Below are 21,888 nucleotides of genomic sequence, written 5' to 3'. Positions count from 1 at the left end.
AAAGTAGTGATTTACAAAATCATTGCTCCTGTGTGCTGCATAGTATTCCATTGTACCATAATTTCTCAATCCATTTATTGTGGTTGGACATCTGAGCTGTTTCCATGTTCTTGCAATGGTGAATAATGCTGCTATAAACATTGGTGTACAAGTCACCACTTGAGCCTCAGTTCTCATTCTCTCGGGGAATATTCCAAGCAGTGGAAAAGTTGGGTCATATGGAATTTCTGTGTTCAACTCTTTGAGGAAGTATCAAACTGCCTTCTGGAGTGGTTGTACCATTTTCAGTCGCACCAACAAAATAAAAGAGTTCCTATCTTGCCACATCCTCTCCAACATTCATTACTTGCTGTCCTGTTAAACTTTGTCATTGCTACTAGGGTGAGATGGTATCTCACTGTAGTTTTTATTTGCACTCTCTTATTGCCGGTGATTTTGAGCATTTTTCTTTTTTTGAGCATTTCTTTATATGTCTGTTGGCTGAGTATCTTCCTCTGTGAAAATTCTTTCCATGTCTTTTGCCCATTTTGTAATTGTGTTATCAGTCTTTTTCTTGTGGAGACCCTGTATAATTCTGTAAACTTTTGATATGAGACCCTTGTTTGAAATGGTATTGCTAAATGATTTTTTTTCCTTTTCAGGAGGTCCTCTTTTCACTCTGTTGGAAAATGTTTTTGATGCTCACGGGGATTTAATCTTTAGAAGGTCCCATTCATCAATTTTATCCTCTCCAGGTTGTGCATTTCTGGCAGTATTTGGCAATCTCTTTATATCATAGACTAGGCTGTCTAAGCTTGATCCCAGTTTGTCTCTGATGAACTTTATATTTTGAGACTTAACTCTAAGGTCTCTGATCCACCTTGAGTTGATTTTTGTGTATGATGTGAGATGTGGTTCCCATTCTAGCTTTCTCCAGGTAGCAGACCTGTTTTACCAGCACTATTTGTTGACGAGGTTGTCATTTCCCATTTAGTAAGTTTTATTTCCTTGTCAAACATCAGTTGACTGTAGACAGCTGGATCTATATCTGGTTTCTCAACTTTGTTCCATTGGTCTGTATTCCTGTCATTGTACCAGTACCTTGCTGTTAGATGCTTGTAAGATCCTAGAAAGTTTGCAACAAACTAGGAGGTAAAACATAAACATAAAACGTGTTATTAGGCCAAGTAACTAGGCTATCCCATGAAAATATGGCCCTAAAGTTCAAAGCCAAGAAATCAAATCCCATGAAGTATTTGGCTGTACATTAATTGACCCAATGGCTGGAGAGATGCTGAAGATGGGGGCAGGATAGAGTGGGGTTTACGTCTTCTGTTATAGGGATACTATGAGTCACAGTCGACTTTAAGGCAACTAACAGTCATGGGAGTGAAATGTTGTGATTGTTATTTGAATCTCTCTGATCACTAATGATGCTGAGAGTCTTTTAGTGTGTTTGGTGGCCATTTCTGCAGGGGCCATGGTAATCTTTGTATCATTCCAGTTTTAGAAAATGTGTTGCTAAAGAGGAAACTGTTTAATGACCATTGAAACGTTCCTTTTGGTGAAGTGTCTATTCAGGTTCCTTGGCCATTTATGTATGGCTATTTTTCTTTTTCTGTTGTTTTTGTTAGGTGTCATTGAATTAAGTACAACTCAGAGTGACCTTATGAACAGCCTGCCTGAAACCTGCCATATACTGTGCCATCTTTGTCATCTTTGATATACTAGAATCCATTGCTGAAGTCATGGTGTCAACCCATATCATTGGATGTCTTCCTCTCTTTCACTGACCTTCTGTCTTTCCAAGCATGGTATCTGTTTCTGAGGAGTAGCCTCAGCTAACAAATGTCCAAAGTATGAAAGATAAGCTTCTCTATCTTTGCCTTCAAGGAATACTCTAGCTACACTTTATCTAAACCATATATGCTTATTACTTTGGCAGTCCGTGAACTATTCAATATTCTTCTCCAGCACCACGACTCAAAGGCATCAATTATTCTTCTGTCATCCTATTCATTTTCCAGCTCTTTGATTTGAAGTATGTGATTGAGAAGGCCTTAGCCTGAACCAGGTGCACCTTAGTCTTTCAGCTGTCATCATTGCTCTTAAGTACCTTGGAGAGGTTCTTACAAGCAGACTTGAATACATCTCCTGATTTCCTGACTGCTGGTACCAGTGGTGCTGATTATTGATCAAAGCAAGGTAAAATCACTGACAGCTTCAATCCTTTCTCCATCTATCATAATCTTGACTGTTGGCCCTGTGGTGAGGAAACTTTGTATACATTTTGGTTATTGGATTCTTGCCTCATATGTGGTTTCTGAAGATATTCTCCCAATTAGCCTCTTGTAATTCAACTTTTTAAATAAAATCTTTTGATGAACAAAAGCTTTTAAATTTTATGTGGTCCCAATTATTTGTCATTTTTTGCTTTTTGTTGTGGTTTTAATTATCATACATATAATCTGTTGTTGAAAATTATTCCTGACAGCACTCCTCTGCTTGTTCTCTTAAGAATTTTATGGTTTTAATGAGTGCATTTAGGTCTTTAATAACTTTTGGTTTGGTTTTGTGTATTGTGTGAGGCATGAGCCTGCTTCCTTTTTCTGCATATGAAAACACAATTTTCCCAACATCATTTATTGAACAAACTCTTCTCAGCAAATAGATTTAACACTCATTTCATAGATATGTTTGTTTCTAGAGTCTCAGTTCTATTCTAGTGGACACTCTCCTCTCCTGTGATTTACAGTCTCAGAGACCTAGTATGTCAGCCCTGTGTTAGATCCAACTAGCCAGCAAGGTGTTTTGGAGATGTTGTTATGCCAGTCTCAGGCTGTTTGGATTACTGTATCTGTGGGGTGTTTAAAAATGAGAAGGTGTTATATTCCTTTCTTTCCCCTTCTCTTTCCACTTTGTTTTAGCTGTTCATGGCCTCTTACTAATCTATAGAAAGTTAGGGATCACACACACACCCCGTATTTATAAAGATAGTTGTTTGATTTTGATTGTTATTTCTTTAAATACATAGATTGCTTTTACTGACAACAATAATAGGTCTTCCAATTCATGAACATGAAGCATCTTTCCATTCATTTAAGCTTTTAACCTCTTTCCGCTGTGGTTTTTAGTTGCCCTAGTGTAAGTCTTTTATAACCCATTACTTTTATAAGTAATGTTTATTCTTAGGCATTTTATTCTTTTGTTAGGCAGGTTCTTGATATAAATAAAGATTTCGTATTTTGTTGTTATGTGCCGTCAAGTCAAGAACAACTCATTGTTACCCGATGAACAACAAATCTGAACCCTGTCCTGTGCTGTGCCATCCTCACAATCTCTAACACACTTGAGTCCATTGCTGTAGCCACTGCATCAGTCGGTCTCGTTGAAGTTCTATCTCTCCTTCACTGACCTTCCCAAGCATGACCCAAGCATTATATCCCTCTCCAAGAAATACCATCTCCTAGCACATGCTCAAAATACATGAGGTCAAACTTTGCCATCCGTGCCTCTAAAGGGCACTCTGGCTGTACTTTCTCCAAGACAGGTCTGTTTGTTCTTTTGTCAGTCAATGAGACATTCAGTACTCTTCTCTAACACCACAAATCAAAGGCATCAATTTTATCCTTATTCATTGTCCAGCTCTCATATGCATTGCAGGTGATGGCAAAGACTATAACTTGAATCAGGTGAACGTTAATCTATAAACTGACATAAGTTTTCTTCTGGACTTTGGAGAAGTCCTTGACAATAGACTTTCCTAAATATTTACCTTTCCTGATCTCCTGACTGCTGGTACTCAGAGTGTTGATTGTGAATCCAAGAAAGATGAAGTTGGTGAAAATAGCAATCATTTCTCCATCTATCATGATGTTGTCTGTTGGTCCAAGGTTGAGGATCTTTGTTTTCATGGTGCTGAGGTGTAATCCATATTGAAGGCCTTGATCTTCTGCAGCAAGCACCTCAAGTCCTCTTTGCTTTCAGTAAACAAGGTTATGTTATCTCCATAGCACAAGCTATTGATGAATCTTCCTGCAAACCTGATGCCACATTATTCTTCATAAAATCCAGCTTTTAAAATTATTTGCTCAGCATACAGGGTGAATAGGTATGGAGTGTTCTCTTTCTCCTTTCAGACCACTAGCTTCTTGGTCTAAGTATAGATTTTGTATGTTGTTGTTGTTGTTGTTAGGTCCATCCATTCAAGTATGAGTCATAGTGACCCTATGAAAAAAAGATCTGATCCCTGTGCCATCCTCACACTTCCAGACACACGTGACCCCATCGCAGCAGTCATTGTGCCTCAATCCGTATAGTTGAGGGCATTCATCTTTTTCACCGACCCTCCACCTTTCCAAGAATGTTGTCCCTCTCCAAGGAATAGCCTTTGCTAGTAACATGCCCAAAATATGTCAGATTTTATCATCTTTGTCTCCAAGGAGCACCCTGACTACACTTTCTCCAAGACATATTTGTTTATTCTTTTGGCTGTCCATGGGATATTCAGTACTTTTTTCCAACACCACAGCTCAAAGGCATTAATTCTTCTGTCATACTTAGTCATTGTTCAGCTCTCAGATACGTAGCAAATGATAAGCATAATTAAATGTTCTAGAATTTCCCTTCTTCTCATTGTTAGCCAGAGGGATTTCCTTTAGATTCTTTTAGATATTGTTATAAATACAATTGTTTGCATACTTCCATTTTTGTTTTCTCACTGCTGATGTTCAATATAAATCCAAATGTTTTTTGTTTTTGATCTGTGTCCTATAGTTTTGTTAAATTTCTCTATTAGTCCTATAAATGTTGCTGACTTTACTTTTATTCAACATATTTATTGAACCATCAAATGCTAGAGTACGCTAGGTATCCAAAACAGTGACAAATTAGAAAGGCACAAACCTGTCTCTAAACTATCTTGAATTTGTTTCTAATATAGAGTTACTAGGTCATTATTGCCCATTTCTATGCTTAGAAAATTCTGCCTTTCCTAGCACTGGCATTCAGGTTCCTAGGGTTTTTGTTGCCTCAGCAAACAGTCTGTGATAATCATTTTTATAGCACCTTCTTCATTAGGAGATGAAAAGCTCTTTACATATCATCAATTTTACTCTCTTGGCTTTACTAGGAAATATGGAAGGACAGATTTGATTATCTCCAGTTTATGAGGGAACTAAGCCTCTGAGAATTAAGGTACTTTGTCACAAGCCACACTTCAAGGCCACCACAGAGTCAGGGCTGTTTCAAATTCCCAAACCACTGCTTTTATGCCAGCGGTCTGCTCTTAAATGTAATGGACACTAAATTTACACAGATGGTCCCTGTCGCCCTTCCCTTTTGGCCAGAATTGAGGGAGAAACTGTGAGTATCTAACTTTGGGCCATAATTAACCTTGACAATCTAAACCAGGGCTCACTGAACGAAATTTTCTTTAAATGCCTAAATAGTAGACATTTTTGGGTTTACTACCCATACAGTCTCAGTGCTAACTACTCAGCTCTGCTGTCATAGCGTAAAAATAACTATAGACAATCTGCAAAAAGGGTTCTTTGCCAATAAAACTTTGTTTACAAAACTAGCTGGTAGGGGAAGAAGAACAAACTGGGGAGGAGGGTAGAGAGAATGGTGCAGCAATGAAGGAATGAAAACCCAAAATCCCTATAAATGTTCATTAAAACCAATAAAATTTAATAAAATAAAAAAAAGAAAAAAAACTAGCTGGTAGACTAAATTTGTAGACCCAAGGACTGTAGTTTACACACTTTTAAACTCTGCTGATATTAGATATTTTATCCTATGATCTCCTTACTGGTTACAGAAAGAGAAATTCAGTTATGTCAATGGGTGAAGTATGTTTGAGAAACAGTATTTGAGTATAGCTGCTTACTGAAAGATTGGGAGTTCTAGTGCATCCTGTGGTGTTTCTGAAGAAGTTTGTTTCTGTAGATTTGGATGTCTTCTACCACTGAAAAATCAGCCATGGAAATAGTTGTGGAGCAGAATTCTACTCAGTCTAATCAACAACTATTGGGGTGTGTGTGTGTGTGTGAGAGAGAGAGAGAGAGAGAGAGATCATACATCTATGTTTAAGCACTTTTTTGTACCTATCCATGCCAGTTTTTGTGCGGTGTATTAAAGATGGGTCCAAGAACCTGAATGAGGCATCCTGAACCCTGAATGAACGCTTACTAATGACCCAGACATAAGGCTACCGACCTTAGACTTAAAGTGTTCTCAGTCAATTATAATTATTTCATGTTTTCATAATTATCAGAACAAAATTAATTTTCATTTCCTTTATGGGCTAGATGTAGAGCTTTCTCCACACTTTAGGGAAGGTTCCTGAAAGACTGCACAAAGAAATAGATTTCACAATTATCAGAGCAGGAGGGATCTCTGGCCTGCAGGCAGCCCCATGAGTACTTTACGGTCACAGAGACAGATGGTAAGAGAAGAGAGTGAGGGCCATGCCCCTCTTTCATACGGCAGAGCAGGATTTGTTCCAGGCTTTAGGGCATGAGCAAGGCAATGAGGTGAACGAAGGTCTGTGGGGTGCTGTGATTGTGTCAATAGAACACAAAGTATGCTGATGTAGAACAGGAAACTTTCCTAGAGGGTTAGAAAGCTCATTTTATCACTTTCTTTCAACTTTTTTTTATTAAAATAGAGACAGAGATGTGTTAGTTGAACGAAGGAGCACAGGTAAGTGAAGTCCTTTAGCTGTGGGGGCTCATGACAGGGCAGCCCTGGTTCTAGAGCATCGTGAAATGTGATATGGAAGCAGAGGTGGTAATTAAACTCGAGTTCCTCGTATTTCTGCCCCCGCACCTTCAGCCTGTCATTTGAACAGTTAAGTTCTGTCTAACCAACCGGGAGTAGAAAGGCAAGTTACTTGTCTTCACTTCAGATGTCTACATTTTAATTTCAGTGAAAGGATCCCATTTCATGCTTTGTTAGGGTTTCCTGTCATGCCTTTCAGCACCCACCTTTTGTGTGATAGTTTGCCTTATTTGCAGTTCCTGTAACTCTTCTTGCCTTCACCCTTTGCTGGGCCGAATGGTGCACACAGCACTGTCCGGACACCTGCTGAATTTCTATGAGGGAGTCTTGGTTTTTGTACCTTTAGTGTAATTAGTTCCGACCTGTCCCATTTCATGGACACTTCTCATCCTCATTTCTCATTCTTTGTTGTTCCATAGCTCATTTTGTCTTCTCTCATAAGGAGTAGGTAAAGCAGATAGGAACACACAATGGTTGTCCTCTTGTTTGGTAACAGACAGTTCTGATATTCAGTTCAACATACTGTGTTGGTGAAGAATGCTGGATATCCCCTCGACTACTGAAAGAATAAGCAATTCTGTTTTGAAAGAGGTAGGGTGCTCCTAAGAGGCAAGGATGATGAAACTCCATCCCGCACACTTTGGACATGTTGTAAGGAGGGGCCAATCTTCTGAAAAAGACACAACACTAGGAAATGTGGAAGGTAAGAGAATGAGAGGAAGACCTCAGCAGGTGGGTTGACGCAGTGACTAATAATGGGATCCCGAGTGTTTGATACCCTTAGGATGGTACAGACTAGAGCAAGGTTCAGATCAGCTGTTCATAGGGTGGGTGTGAGCTGCAGTCAGCTTGAGGACTTCTAACAAGAGATTCATTTATGGGAGCATATCAGTTACCTTGGATCCTTGTATAAATGAGTATTGAGCCAGGGATCAATCTGTTAGTGTGTCTGTGTGTGTGCATGTGTGTCTGTGAGTGGGAGTCTGGCTTCCAACGAGATTGTCTTCACTATCCATCATTCCATTATGTTTGACCATAAAAACCTTCTTCAAACAGGAAAAAAATAAAACACCCTTCCAAACTGAGCTATTTCATTTCCGTGTGAAACTTGGTTTTAAGAATGGTTTCTCAAGCTGTGGTATATTCACACAATGGAATACTATGCTGCATTGAAAAACAAGGAACTCATGAAATATTATACAAAATGAGTGAGCCTGGAGGACATTATGCTGAGTGAAATATCTCAGTCACAAGAGAATAAATACTGCATAGTGTGCCTCTGTTGTAAAGAGGGACTGACATTGAGGTTGAAGGGAAATCTAAGAGGGGATAAATAATGTATTCTAAAACAGTTGAGGGAGAGAACTGTTTAGGAGGAGTATATGATTAGGTATTATTGTCATGACAAGAGTTCAGAATGAAAGCTGCATAGTACAGTGGACTGGACAGGGGATTGTATAATAATGAAAGAATTTCTTTTTTTTTTTCTTTTCAAAGAGAAAAGCAAACTTAGGGGGAGCAGTGGGCAGGGAGAAAAGTGTGCAACAATGAAAGAATGGAAATTTTTTAAAAAAAAAAGAATGGTTTCTCAGTCAGCTTTCAAATGCCCTTAATTTGGATCTTGCCTTTCCCTTTGTTAGACTACACATGGTCTGGATGCCTCTCCTCTTTCCAGGGTGACATGTGAGTGGCTTAGCAGCTTTATGTCCTTAGTTGGGTGAATTATGTTTTTGTTTTTTGGTGGGTTTTTTTTTAAACTTCAAGAGAAGAGGAAATGTTGTTTTGAAAAAAAAACCGTTTATTTTTATGTCATGATGGTTTTATTATAAAGTTGCATAGGCTAATTTGAGAAGAGGTTTGAAGTGCCATATTCCTTATATGGCATAATAATGACATAGCTTTATATAGCACCTTTCATCTGGAGGGATCCACAGTGCTTTACGCATTCCACGTACAAATGACTCCATCCAGCCCTAAGTCACCAGATGTTTCCAAGGTGAAATGCAGCCTTCATTAAAGCCTAACTGTTCAGAATGGCAAGTGAAGCCAAATCACTCTCTAGCAAACCACCACTAACTTCTGAGATTCGACTCACAGGCAGGCAGACTTGAGATGTGGCCCTTTGACAAAGTCTGGGGCAAGTTCAAAGGCAAAAACAAAAAAAAGGGCAAGTGGCTTTGAAGTCTTCACTAAGCTTACTGATACATTCTGCTCTGCTGAGCACGGACCTTTGTTGTAGACAGGTCACAGCTTCACTGTCACCTCTCACCACAGCAGCAGAGTGGCGGAGTGGCGGCTCTTCATCCTGTGTTAGGAGCAAGTTGTACATTCTTCTTTTTGTTTTTTTCTTTCTATTATGATTTTAATGACTGCTGGGCCCTTTGTTTGGTGACCTGCTGAAGGTAAAAAAAAAATGTGTCTTGTTCACTTTGAGTTAATTTCTACTAATAGTGACTACTCCGTGGGACAGAGTGGAACAGCACTGTAGGATTTCCTATGCTGTGAGATCAATGGTGAGGCTGTCTTGGGATAGGGCAAGGTTCATAGGGTCACTCTAGGTTCGCTCTAAATCATAGATGACTCAACAGCATATTACAATAACAACAATAATCTTTAAGATGCACTGGTGGTAGTGGTGTGTTGTACCACTAAACAAAAGTCTGCACATCTCCATGGGTTCAAATCCACAGGAGAAATACCAATTTCTTCTCATTAAAACTTACATCCTAAAAACAAAAACAAAACAAAACAAAAAAACTTACAGCCTGAGAACCCTAGTAGAGGATCACTATGAGTTGTTATAGACTTGGTGAGAGAGGGTTTGACTTAGGTTGGTTAAACTTTGAGGCAGATCACCAAGTCTTTCCCCTGAGGAGCTTCTGGTGGGTTTGAACTGCCAACCTTTCATCTAATAGCATTTAACTGTTTGCACCACAAGGACTCATTTATGTATTATTTGCTTCTGTAGTCTAGACTCAAATTGCACTCGGAAAGTCATCTGTCAGGGACCTCTCTAAAGTACTGAAGAGCAACAACATCAGGCTGGAGACTAAGGTGCGCCTATAATCTTCGCAATTGCATGCTATGCATTGGAGAGTTGGACAATGGCTAGGAATGATAGAAAACTAATTGAGCCTTAGAGCTGTGGTGCTGGAGAAGAGTATTGAATATACATGGACTGCTAGGAGAACAAACAGGTTTGTCCTCGAGAGGGTGAAGCCAGGCTGCTCCTTGGAGGCAAGGATTCTGAAGCTTCATCTGACATACTCTGGGCACGTTACAAGGAGGGAACAGTCCTTGGAGAGGGACATCATGTTTGGGAGAGTGAATGGACAGTGCAGGAGAGGAAGACCCTCGAAGAGATGGATCGATTCAGTGATTGGGGTAGTGGGAGTAAGTGTTTTGGAGACAATGAGGTTAGCACAGGATAGAGCAGGGTTTAGGGCTCTTGTACTTAGGGTCACTCAGTCACAAGCACCTCGACGGCACATAACAACAACAGCAGTCTAGACTCCAGAGAGCTCTGGTGGGTGAGTGGGTGAGATGTGGCAAGGAGTTACACAGCCAACTCGCAAATAGATCCAAATACAGCAACTGCTCTGTGAAAGCAAAGTGGGCAGTCTCCTCTTACGTGACTTACAGCCTCTGAGAATCCACTGGAAGGTCTGCTCAGTTCTGACTCCACAGCAATGACTTTGACTTTTGAGTCTAGATTCCTGGGCAATGTCTGACATACTGTGACATACTGTTTTATACATTCTTGGAAGAATGAATGTGCAAATACAAAGACTAGAAAATCTATCACAATAACAGAGGGAAAGATTCAAGAGCTGGGCATCTTTGGGTAGCTTTTAATGAGAAAAAGCAAAGAGAAAACTTGGAATAGCTATAAAACCAAAACCCAACACCCCCCAAAACAACAACAACACAAAAAAAAAAACAAAACAAAAAACCCCAAAACCCAGGGACCCACAGACTGGAGTGATACAGAAAAAACTTCATCATAGACCAAATCTATATATGAGAAGGCAGAGACACTCAGGTTAAATACATTAATTATAGTAAGTGGGGTTCAGCAGAAAAGAGGATGACCTTCAGTAAGATGGATACTCACAGTGACTACAGCAATGGGCTCAAGTATCAGAGCTGATGAGGATGGCACAGGATAGCACAGGGTTGAAGTCTATTGTTTTTGGATCACTATGAGTCGTACTCAACTCGACAGCGCCTAACAGTAATACCAAACATCAAGTCATTTTTAATATATTCTGCATCTGAGAGTATTCCTGTTAAACATATATTGTTTTAAATTGAAAGTAATATTTTATATACATTTTTTATACTGGTTTACTTACAAAGTTCATATACATTGTTTTTCACACCAGTAAAGTGAATTTCCTGGATCGTATAAGGTGTGTTGTTTGTAGGGAATTGACTTACCAGATTTTACTTTCTTTTACCAATTTTCCATGCTCCTCCTCTCTGCCCTGAGAGGCATGAGGGAGGGTTTTCCACTCATTCAGGGACCTATATTCCCGCCTTCTTGTTGCTCCAGGCATAATCATTGTGTGAAAAAAGCCAGTTCACCCCCACCATCACATCTGGCACCTCAATATGTGGGGAGCAACACAGAGAAGTAGAATTTCCTTATAAAATGCATTATGAAACAAGGCTCTGAATTCACATACATCATTCTTGTTTGCATTAAAAAAGACAAAAACAAACAAAAACCCAACAACAAAAAGACCTCGTTCAGCTTACTGCTGTTGAGTTGGAACGCTCATATTTGACTCTCCATTGGGGTTTCTGAGATTGAATCACATGGAAGGAGATTGCTCATTATTCTTCCTCAGAGTCACTGGTGGATTTGAACCTTAAGAGGACCTCTGCCTTTATCAATGGACTGCCAGGCTTAGCTACAAGGGGCGTCTAGAGCACAATAGATTGATGATCTTATGTCAGTTATTACCTGAACTGTTTTCAACAAAAGAAGTGAGGGTATCTGGGGGACGGGGCACAATCAGCGGCTTCTACCACGGTGATCAGATCCCCTGTGGCAGAAATGTCTCTGCTCACTATTAACCTACAGTTTGATGGTTCAAACATAGTGGCTCCATGGAAGAAGGAAGAGAAAGCTGCTTCTGTGAAAATGACAGCCAAGAACACTCTATGAATCAAGGCCGCTGGTTGAGTTTTGTTTATTTGTTTAGCTATATTCACCGACCCTACAATGCTTAATTATTTCCAGTTAGGTAAAACTCCTTCTCTGTGGTCTATTCAGGAGCTTTGGTGACATAATGTCTTATATGTTATTCTCTCTCAGATTACTCTCCAGACATTTGGCAATTCAAATCGAAGAACTGCTCCATAGGAAAAAGATAAGGCAATCTGCTCCCACTAAGATTTAGAGCCCAGAAACCTAATGGCGAGTTGCCATGAGTAGAAATAGACTGGTGATGGTAGCTTTGGATTTTTGGTTTTGGTGACCTACGTGACCACTCCTGGGACATGCTATGCTGGTTTCTCTGCCATTTATGAACTCTTCATCCTGTACAATGTGCTAGATAGGTCGTGAGACAGGGACACTTACTTGCCAGTCTCTGGGCCATTTTTTCACTCAGGCTGATTCTTCCAGCTCTATTCCCTCCATCTCACTTAGTAATCACTGGAATTTTTCCCCTTCACTGACACTCAGTCCCAGTTAGCAACAGGACGTTAGCTACACGAACACTGAATCCCAGACCTTAGGGAAAAGAATAGGTTAGGGAAAATTCTTACAGCCAAAAGCTCTTCCTCAGAGTTGTAATTCCAGAATTGTTTGCAAACCCGTATATTCATTCATTCACTGGTGCAAAACTTATTTAAAGTCTGGGCAAGGAATTAAGGTTACAATAGCCAAAACAAAACAAAACAAACCCACAGCCAACCAAATAGTCCAGGCACAGTATTTGTCCTCTTGGAACTTACAGTCCCATGATGCATTAGCTATATGCCAAGTCTTAAAAGAAAAGATGCTGGCAAAAGAGACTGAATAAGAGACTTGGTTTAGTAGTTAAGGTCTAAATGTAAGTATGTTCTTGAAACAATCATCTAAGTTCCTCTAGTTCTGGAGACTTGAAAAGGTAAGATCTTGTCCTGGATCATTTCACCATCCTACCTGGGCTCTGGGCCTCCACCTCCACATGGCCGCACGTGAACCCCAGTGCCTGCCCTCAGTCAGAGCAGAGCCAGTGTGATTTAGAACCTTGCCAGCAGTTTGGCCTAATGGAAACACATTTGTCAAAGCCCACTGCCTTATTTGATCCCAGTAGAAGATGGAAATGGCGTGCTGTGCATGCGTGAGCACCCATCTCTCCACGGGGTAGGACATTAAACCCAGAGTAAGATTTGTGTGATACATCTGAGTAATGAGCCATGAAATTGACATTATAAGTTTTAATTATTATTAATGCCTTGCAGTGGTGGTTGATGTTAATTATCCTATAGGCATCCCAGATGTATTTTTCTCTTTTGCTTTTATTTCTTTTCCTTAATGTCTGGCGCCCATACAATGGTGGCTTAGTGGCAGTCTTTGAATACAATCAATCCCTCCAACCGGGAAGCCACAATGTGAGAAAGGCTATCAGTAAACACTTCTGTCGGCAGAAAGGAAATGCAATCCAGAGGAACCTGGTCAATTTTCTTAGACTTGGATGTGGAGAGCTTAGATTTCAGCAGTTCTCTAGGTTGCTGTTGTTAAAAAGTGCCCAAGTCTCCCCTCCCCATAAAAGCGTTCACCTGCCTGAAGGCCTGCTTTGTGGGCTAATTAGTTCATACTTATAGAGGCTTTGAAGATGAAAGGCTCTGTGGAGGTGCTAAGTGTCACCGTTATTTAGCATTTCCTAACAGTAATAACCAGTTTCTCCTGCATAAACTCCCTTCATTTTCTTTTTGCCCTCAGAAATGTGTCCAGCCTCTGAAAATAGTTTGTTACTTCTCTCCACTCCTGCCCTGTAATCGCTGGCTCTTAGATAGTTTGGGAAGGGGTTAGAGTCATGGATCTCTGTCTCTTTTACTATCCCTTCATTTTCCCCTTGCCTTCTCTGTTTTCCTTCTCTCACCTCTTAACCTTCTCATTGCCCACCAGCTGTTGCTGACAATATGTACTCCCTCCCTATAACTGAAATGAGCTCCGATGTTTGTTTCTTGATCTAAGCCCTACATCTGGCCACTTGGCTCTGACCTTCTCAGCCTGAGGAGAGGTGATCAGGGACGAGCAGAGGCCACACACTGCCCCTGCTGCTTCAGGAGACACCTGTCCCCGTCTCCACTCTATGGCTTAGTAACTGTCTTTGCTCCTCCAAGTGGAGCACTGCCTGGCATTCTTTTTCCTAAAACTGTATAAAGCACATTGGTACATATGAGATAACAATGTCATGCTTGCCTTCCCCCCCCAATTTCTCTACTGCTCCCCATCCCCTTCTTGCTCTTGTCTTGGGAATAGCCTTAGCTTGTTTCCATTAGTGAGGATGTATCAGGCACTAATTATATGTCTGGGTTCTAGAGACCTATTCTGAGAGCTTCAGTTTAATGCAGATGAAGAATTGATGCCTTTGAGTTGTGGTTCTGGAGAAGAGCACTGAACATATATGCCATGCACTGCCAAAAGAACAGACAGGTTTGCCCTGGAGAGGGTGAAACCAAGAAGTTCTCTGGAGGCAAGGATCTTGAAGCTCTGTCACACATACTTTAGGCATGTGGTCAAGAGGGAACAGGCCTTAGAGAAGGACATCATGCTCGGGAGGGTGGAGGGACAGCAGAGGAGAGGCCTGGATGAGATGGATTGACGTAGTGACTGGGATAATAGGGACAGGTGTGTCAGAGGCAATGAGATTGGCTCAGGATAGGACAGGGTTCAGAGCAACTCAATGGCACATAACAACCATGACCACAACAACCATGCGGTGGGAGGAGTAGTAGAGTAGAGATCTTTACAGAATGCAGCTTTGGAGGAAGAGAGGAGAACAGAGGACGTAGTGCTGGAGCTTAGTCTACCATGGAAGCCATTCTTGCAACAACCCTGAAGTTCCAAAACACAAACTTTTTGTGAAAGAGGCTGCTGCCCACCTAGGATATGATATGAGGAGTTGGGATAAAGATGAATGGAAAGAGGTAACTCATGCTAGCTTGGAGGACCCTTGAATGCCAGGTTGAGACTCTTGGATCCCCCTCTGAGGACTTTGGAAATTTACAAACAGTGACATGGTAGTGTCAGCTATGCTTTAGCATCTATCATCAAAGTGGGCTGACTCGACCTGAACTTGAAATAATAGAGATTTGCAATAGTTTAGGCAAGAGGTGATGAAAGATAAAACCATAGCAGTGGACAGAGGGCCTACTGGTTAGATTTCAGATGTACAATCAATAGGATGTGATGACAGATTATGGGATTTAGGGAGGGAGTGGGCACAGGGACAACTGACGGTGCTTGCTTAGCAGCTACGTAGGAAGTCCATGACGAGGATGACGTATACAGGATGGGGGGCTTCAGAGAGTAGCTGTGGTTTCACTGTGCTTGTGGGACATCCAGGCAGAGACGGTGAGCAAGCAGTCCAATCATTTGGAAAAGAAGCAGCAATCACAGAGGGATTAAAGGATATTTCACCGCATCCCTTGATCCTGCTGGTCTTCGATAGCAAGGATTTCAAGTCCCTCGCACTCTCGCACTCTCAGCAAGCAAGGTTGTGTCCTCTGCCTAACGCAGGCCATTGATGAGTCTCCCTCTGATCCAGATTCCACATTCCTCTTCATAAAGTCCAGCTTCTCACTCCACTTCCATCCCAGTTGTGCCAATGGAAAATACCTTGAGGCGTTGCCAAATGTCCCCTGGAGAGGGGTTGGAAGCAAAATTGTCCTTGTGTAGAATCCCTCACTGTCAATGGGTCTTACGTGGTAGTGGAATGCACATAGCCAGCCAACACGCTCATCCATTCTTTTCAGATCAGAGTACTTGTGTTGCAAAATGTCCCTTTTCCTTAGCTCTGTAAAATTGGAGCCTCTTACAGTGTATTGTACTTACAGTACAAAGCTGTCCAGGATGAGTGTTATTGGAAACAAATGGATTTTTTTTCTTCTCATCGAGTTCTGCAATGAAAAATCCTCTGGTGTTACTATTTAATTGGTTAGTGGTTGCTGTTTGTCAATTTGCCAGCAGGGTCTCTCTTAACTGCTGTCATTTGACGTTGCTGAAACATAAATGTAGAGTGATTGAGTTGCCAACATATTATTAAGTCCTCTCTAAAGAGTTTTTCAATGTATGAGTGCTTCGGGCTTTTGTGTCTCTATTGATTGATTAAAATACTAAAGAAATCTTTGGCATATGCAGTCCTAGTGAGAAAATGTGGTTTCTGGTAGGAAAATTGTTGAGTATTGACAAAGGGACAATGGTTAAGGCTTTTTTGGTTTTCATCTGGCACAGAATTGGCCTTTGGCAACCCTTACTCAGCTGAGTGGGTGTTGACTGCCCTTAAGGAAAATATATCCCATTGGTCATTATTTTTTGTGATCAGTGCCCATTAGAGAAACGTAGGAGGTGGATGAACACATCAGAGAAGTTGTCAAGTTTTTCCATAGGATTATTTACTACTGGAAATCCAGAAGATTGTTATAAATTCTATCTGGATTTCAGCTCTAGTCACTGTTTGAGGCCAGAGTTGGCATTGGCTTTTGGATTGCCTTTGGGGACATGACAGGAGCGTTCCACAATATTAAAAGGATAGTGTTTTATGCTCTTGAACAAAAGTTCTAGACCAGACTTCTGTATGCAAGAAAAAGTTATGTCATGCTTGGGTCTACAATAGCTGTGAACAACCTTTAGAACTTTTAGTACATTGGACACCACGGGCCTTGGAAAATCTTTAGGTGGACACTTGACGGCACTGCATCCTGCAGTTAAATTGTCTCTTTGGTCCTGGACGTCATAATGTGTGTTACTGAGAGTAGGTCAGTGGAACGGGTACATCACTGTCAATGCGGTTATCCTACCACAACTGGGAAACCTCTTTAATACATATTTTGTGAAGGTTTAGGAGACAGTAAGTTTTATTGTTGAAAATTCTGCTACTCTTCAGACTGACTTAAGAAGCATCATCTAATGGAATTCAACATTAGACTAGTGGGTAAGACTATCCCAGAACTTAGACTCTTGACTCTATTAGTCTTAGTTTTGAAATGCTGTTGTAACAACAAGAACAGCAGCAACAACAACAACAAAATCATATTGAAGGTGGCTTTGAAAAACAGACATGTGTTTCCTAAGAGTTCAGGCTTCTAAAACTCTGAACTCAGAGTTAATTCTGGCAGAAAATCTTTCTGTATCTCTTTTCCTGTTAGTGGTATCTTGGGGTTGGAACAGACCCATAGCTGACCCTTCAGGGGGTTTTCAGAGGCAGCAGAACACATGAGAGGAGATTGCTCATCCTTCTCCCACACAGCAGCTGGTGGATTTAAACAGCATGCCTTCGGGGTTGCAGCGCGGCTTCTAGTAATTGCTATCAATTGACACTTCTGAGCTTGTACATACATCTGGCTCTGTTGTTCACACGATATCTGACTTCTCCTGTGTCTATTACTCTGTGCTCGTTAGGTTTAGGAGCAACCTACTCCAGTCCATCCTCATTGACATAAAATAAAACTTTATTTCCAAACAGAGTCCCACTCATAGGTACAGGAGTTAAGATTTCACTATACCTTTTTGGAACATGCAATTCAGTCTATCACATGGCCTTACCACACTGAACTATGTGGGGATTTGAACAGCCTACTTTATTTCTTTGTACTTCATTTCCTCATCTATAAAGGAAGCCCTTATATCTTAGCAATCATGTAGACCTTCTTATCTCTGCTAGGTCATGAAGATTCTGGACTCTTGGAATAGGAAATTTCTTCCACTGTTGGTACAGGCTCTCATCAGCAGAAAATAACCTGTACATACAGTTGCTGTAGAGTTTATTCTGACTCATGATCCCGCCATGTACATCAGAATAGAAATGTGCTCCATAAAGTTTACGATAACTGGTTTTTTCATAACGAGGCCACAAGGTTTCCAGGTGAACTCAAACCTACAACTTTTGGGTTAGCCTCTTAGTGCATTTAACTTTCTGCACCACCCCAGGGTTTTCAAGCAACAGAAAACCACTTGGAAAATCTTCAGCTCATCAGAGCAAATGAAACCTCACGCCGTGGGGAGTTAATATGAAGTAACCAGGTGTTTTATTTTGTTTTCAGAATATTTCCCAACTTCCCTATGGAAAAGCCCTCTACAACTATGAGGGGAAAGAGCCTGGCGACCTCAAGTTTAACAAGGGAGACATCATCATCCTGCGGCGCAAAGTGGACGAGAATTGGTACCATGGCGAACTCAACGGCAACCACGGCTTCCTCCCTGCCAGCTACATCCAGTGCCTCCGGCCCTTGCCGCAGGCCCCACCCCAGGGCAAAGCACTTTATGATTTTGAGATCAAAGACAAAGACCAAGACAAGGACTGTCTGACCTTCACCAAGGTAAAGTGAAACAGTGTTTGGCATGTATCTTTCCTGTCTTTGGTTCTCATGAGCCCCTTACACCCTTCATGAACATATCTCAGTCACTCCTTTTCTCAGCCAGAGAAAATGCCTTGAGGTTAAGAATATGGGTGTTTGGGCTGGGTCTTCAAGATTTGGGTTCTGGCTCCTCTTGGGCACTTTGGGCAAATTATTTAACAATAAAGGAATTCTGGAGGTTATGTGGCTAAGGCACCACCTGCTGTCCAGAAGATTGACAGTACAAACCCACAGGCTTCTCGGGGGCATCTTATGCTCATATAAAGATACACAGCCTTGGAAACGCCCTCGGCAGTTCTATCCCACAGGGTGGCCGTGAATTGGAATCCACTTACAGGCAGTGGGCTCAGTTTGGTGCCACAGTAGGTAGAGATACCAGGAGAAGCATGGGCATTACCTGCCTCGTGAGGCAGTTTGTTTTGTTTTTTATGAATGAAATGAGATGACACATAACCTAACAAGGCTCCACTCAAGAACGAAACACCTTACTAGTAAAGGGTTGAAAAACGTGAACCACTATAAGCATTAATAGCAGGTCTCTCCATTAAGCTGAGTCGTGGAGATTACCCTCCAGTTTCTAAACCATAACTCAATCATAGTGCAATAAAGAACCCCACGAGTTCTGTGAGAGGAAGTTTCTGTGAAGAGCCCATCCAGCTTACAGCGAAGTAGCTAGTCTGACCCAGAAATCACTGTGGTCCTAGATCCACCTTCTAAGAAGACCAGAGGTAGGTTGGAACAACATGTATTTGTTGTTGTTGTTGCTATGTGTCATCGAGTTGTCTGTGACTAATAGCAACCCTATGTACAACAGCCCTAAACCCTGCTTTCTCCTGTGCCAATCTTACTGTCTCTGACATATCTACCCCCGTCACCCCAGTGATTGAATCAGTCCATCTCATTGAGGGTCGTCCTCTACTGTGCTGTCCCTCCAATCTCACAAGCATGATGTCCTTCTCCAAGGACTGGTCCCTCCTTGCAGCATGTCCAAAGTATGTCAGACAAAGCTTCAGAATCCTTGCCTCCAAGGAGCAGCCTGGCTTCACCCTCTCCAGGACAAACTTGTTTGTTCTCCTAGCAGGCAATGGTATTTTCAATACTCTTCTCCAACACCACAGCTCAAAGGCATAAACTCTTCTTCTGTCATCCCTAGTCATTGTCCAGCTCTGATGCATAGCAAGTAATTGCAAAGACCATGTATTTAGAACACTTTAAACTACCTCAGACGTGTCAAGAGGAACAATGGTTGGTAACAAAGTAATGTGCTTTATCTGATGTGAGTTACCCTAGGACCCCTAGCGCCGTAGTATGCTGGGCTGCTAACCAAAGGTCAGCAGTTCAAATCCATCAGTAGAGAAAGATGGGCAATCTCCTTTCCTCAATAATGGAAGGTATCCATGTGTCAGAATTTACTCCATTCAAAGGCAGTAAGATATATGAAGTTAAAGTGAGTTGAGTGGAATATGTAGAAGAGCCTGGTTTCAGGCCATACTGGCTCTCTGAGGTTATGAAGAGTTAAGGACAAGAGAGGCGAAGGCTTAAGCATTGATGGTCCCATTCCTTTATGGCAATAATAGCAGTTACCATTTATTAATCATCTGTCAAATACCAAACTGTGCCGAGTGCTTTACACACTCTCACTTTATCATCCTAACTGTCCAAGGTTCTGAGGAAGTAAGTAGAATTCTGTGTTCTCTGTGATAGAATCAAAGCTTAAAAATGTAATGCTATCCTCTCTCCCCTGTCCTCTGACTCTCCTTACGTCCCATGAGCCCAGCCCCCCGCTCTCTCCCTCGCTAGCCCTGCTCCTATCTCTCTCTCTCTTTCTTGTGCACACTCAGAGCTGTAAGTAGTAGCTAGAATTCTAACTCAGATCTCTGACCATAAACCTAAGCTCTTTAACGTTCTTGTACGGGGAACCATTCCTTAAAATCAGGCCCTCAAATACCTCAGATTCCAAGAGGTCAGGGCTGTTCTTTCTCTCTCACAGCCAGGCATTGAACAGCCATCTATTCTTTGTAGATTTGGCCTGTCACAGTCTGGCCCATCAGTATGGCTGTAGAAACACCATATCCAGTTTGGGACAAAATTTGTCTGTCCAGGTGATTTTAAACTGCAGCCTAATTAGACTCAAACCAGAAAATGTGACTTAGAAAGTAAAAAGGAACTAGCATAATTTTAAGATGGAAAAGAGAATATTGGTGACTCCCAGAACGATTACATTGTTCTCTTGGGCTCTTGCTCACACGTGCATCCGCTGCGCTGCAATCCGAGCTCCTGGCATGAAGTCTGCAGCCCGGGCTCCCTGCAGCGCTGCCAGTGCCGAGCCTGCTCACGTCTGCTATTTATGTCTTGTTCCATTGTTCAGCCTGACAGTGAATAATCTATTTTCCATTCAGAGATTCAACTCTTTCTTCCTTCCTTTCATCAAGGTGTTCTGATGCTAATTTCGATTGTCATCTGGCTGATGGAGCTTCCTAGGAAGCCAGCAGTGAGGCACCTCTCTTTCTTTGTGCCAGGGCCAGCATGGCAGGCTGCCAGGGGGTTATGATTTATCAGGTAGATGGAACACCAGCCTTGCTCACTTCTCTGCTGAATGGATTCTTGAGAACCCTCCTGAGAGAGAAGGACTCCCTGAGGACCGTGGTTGTCTGTGTTTTGTGACTTGTGACCGAGAGCGACGGCTCCTACTACCCTTTCATTTCTCAGGTTAGATTCCAAGGAGTCTTTCTTTTCCTTGTTACACCACCAGATTCTTCCTAGCTCAGTTGATTCCTGTGATACAAAGTCAAGCTCATCAAGGTAGTTCTATAGTAAGAATCCCTCCTGGCCTCAGAGGAACTTGTTTTTCACTAAAAGGGACCAGATATTCAGAACCTCTTAGGCAAGCAAGGACAACTTCTTCTGCCAATCCTACCACCACCAGAACACTGCTTACTGTTGTGCAAACCTATGCTTAGAACACGCTACCTTCTGTATGTGAAGAACTGAACTCATTGGGCAAGAGAAGGGCATTTGGCCCATTTGTCGAGTATAAAAACCCTAACTCTGTTCTGGGTACTATGCTATTTACATGTAATGGTGAACAGGGACACAAAGGTAATTCCAGCGAGTAAGGAACTATCAAACCACCTAAGAGGTAGACTAATAACAGTAACAGAGCCTCACTGCCATTGAGTTGGAACTGACTCATAACTGGCCCTCCCTTAGGTTTCCAACCATGTAAATCACACAGGAGGAGATTGCCCATCTTTCTCCCACAGAACTGGTGGGGGTGTATTAGAACTTCCAAAGAACTGTGTTCGGAGTTACCAGCATAATTTCCTACACTCTAGGCGACCAGAGCTCCCTTAGTTAAAGTGGTGGTGTTGTGTACCATCTAGCCAGAACCAACTCATAGCCAACTCTCCAGTATATTTTCAGAGGCAGTGAATTGCATGGGAGGAGATTGCCGGTCCTTCCCTTGGAGATTTCAGTACAACTTCTTACCACTAGGCTATCCGAGCTGCCTTTTAGTTGGACTGTGTTGTTGTTGTTGTTGTTGTT

At 41.7% G+C, this 21,888-nt stretch overlaps 1 protein-coding gene across 1 annotated transcript in view; it reads left to right on the top strand.

The window, feature by feature from the left end:
• SH3RF3 (SH3 domain containing ring finger 3) overlaps positions 1–21,888 on the top strand; it is a 588,334-nt gene that overhangs the window by 298,198 nt on the left and 268,248 nt on the right. Inside the window, exon 2 of the mRNA XM_006883820.1 lies at positions 18,028–18,303. Within this exon, the coding sequence (XP_006883882.1) occupies positions 18,028–18,303 (276 nt within the window). The remainder of the gene's footprint in view (positions 1–18,027; positions 18,304–21,888) is intronic.

Source organism: Elephantulus edwardii, unplaced genomic scaffold, assembly GCF_000299155.1.
Source record: "Elephantulus edwardii isolate Elephantulus edwardi_28Jun2011 unplaced genomic scaffold, EleEdw1.0 scaffold00030, whole genome shotgun sequence".
Taxonomy (NCBI): domain Eukaryota; kingdom Metazoa; phylum Chordata; class Mammalia; order Macroscelidea; family Macroscelididae; genus Elephantulus; species Elephantulus edwardii.
The sequence above is the reverse complement of the archived record's forward strand: the minus strand, read 5'-3'. Positions and strand labels throughout refer to the sequence as shown.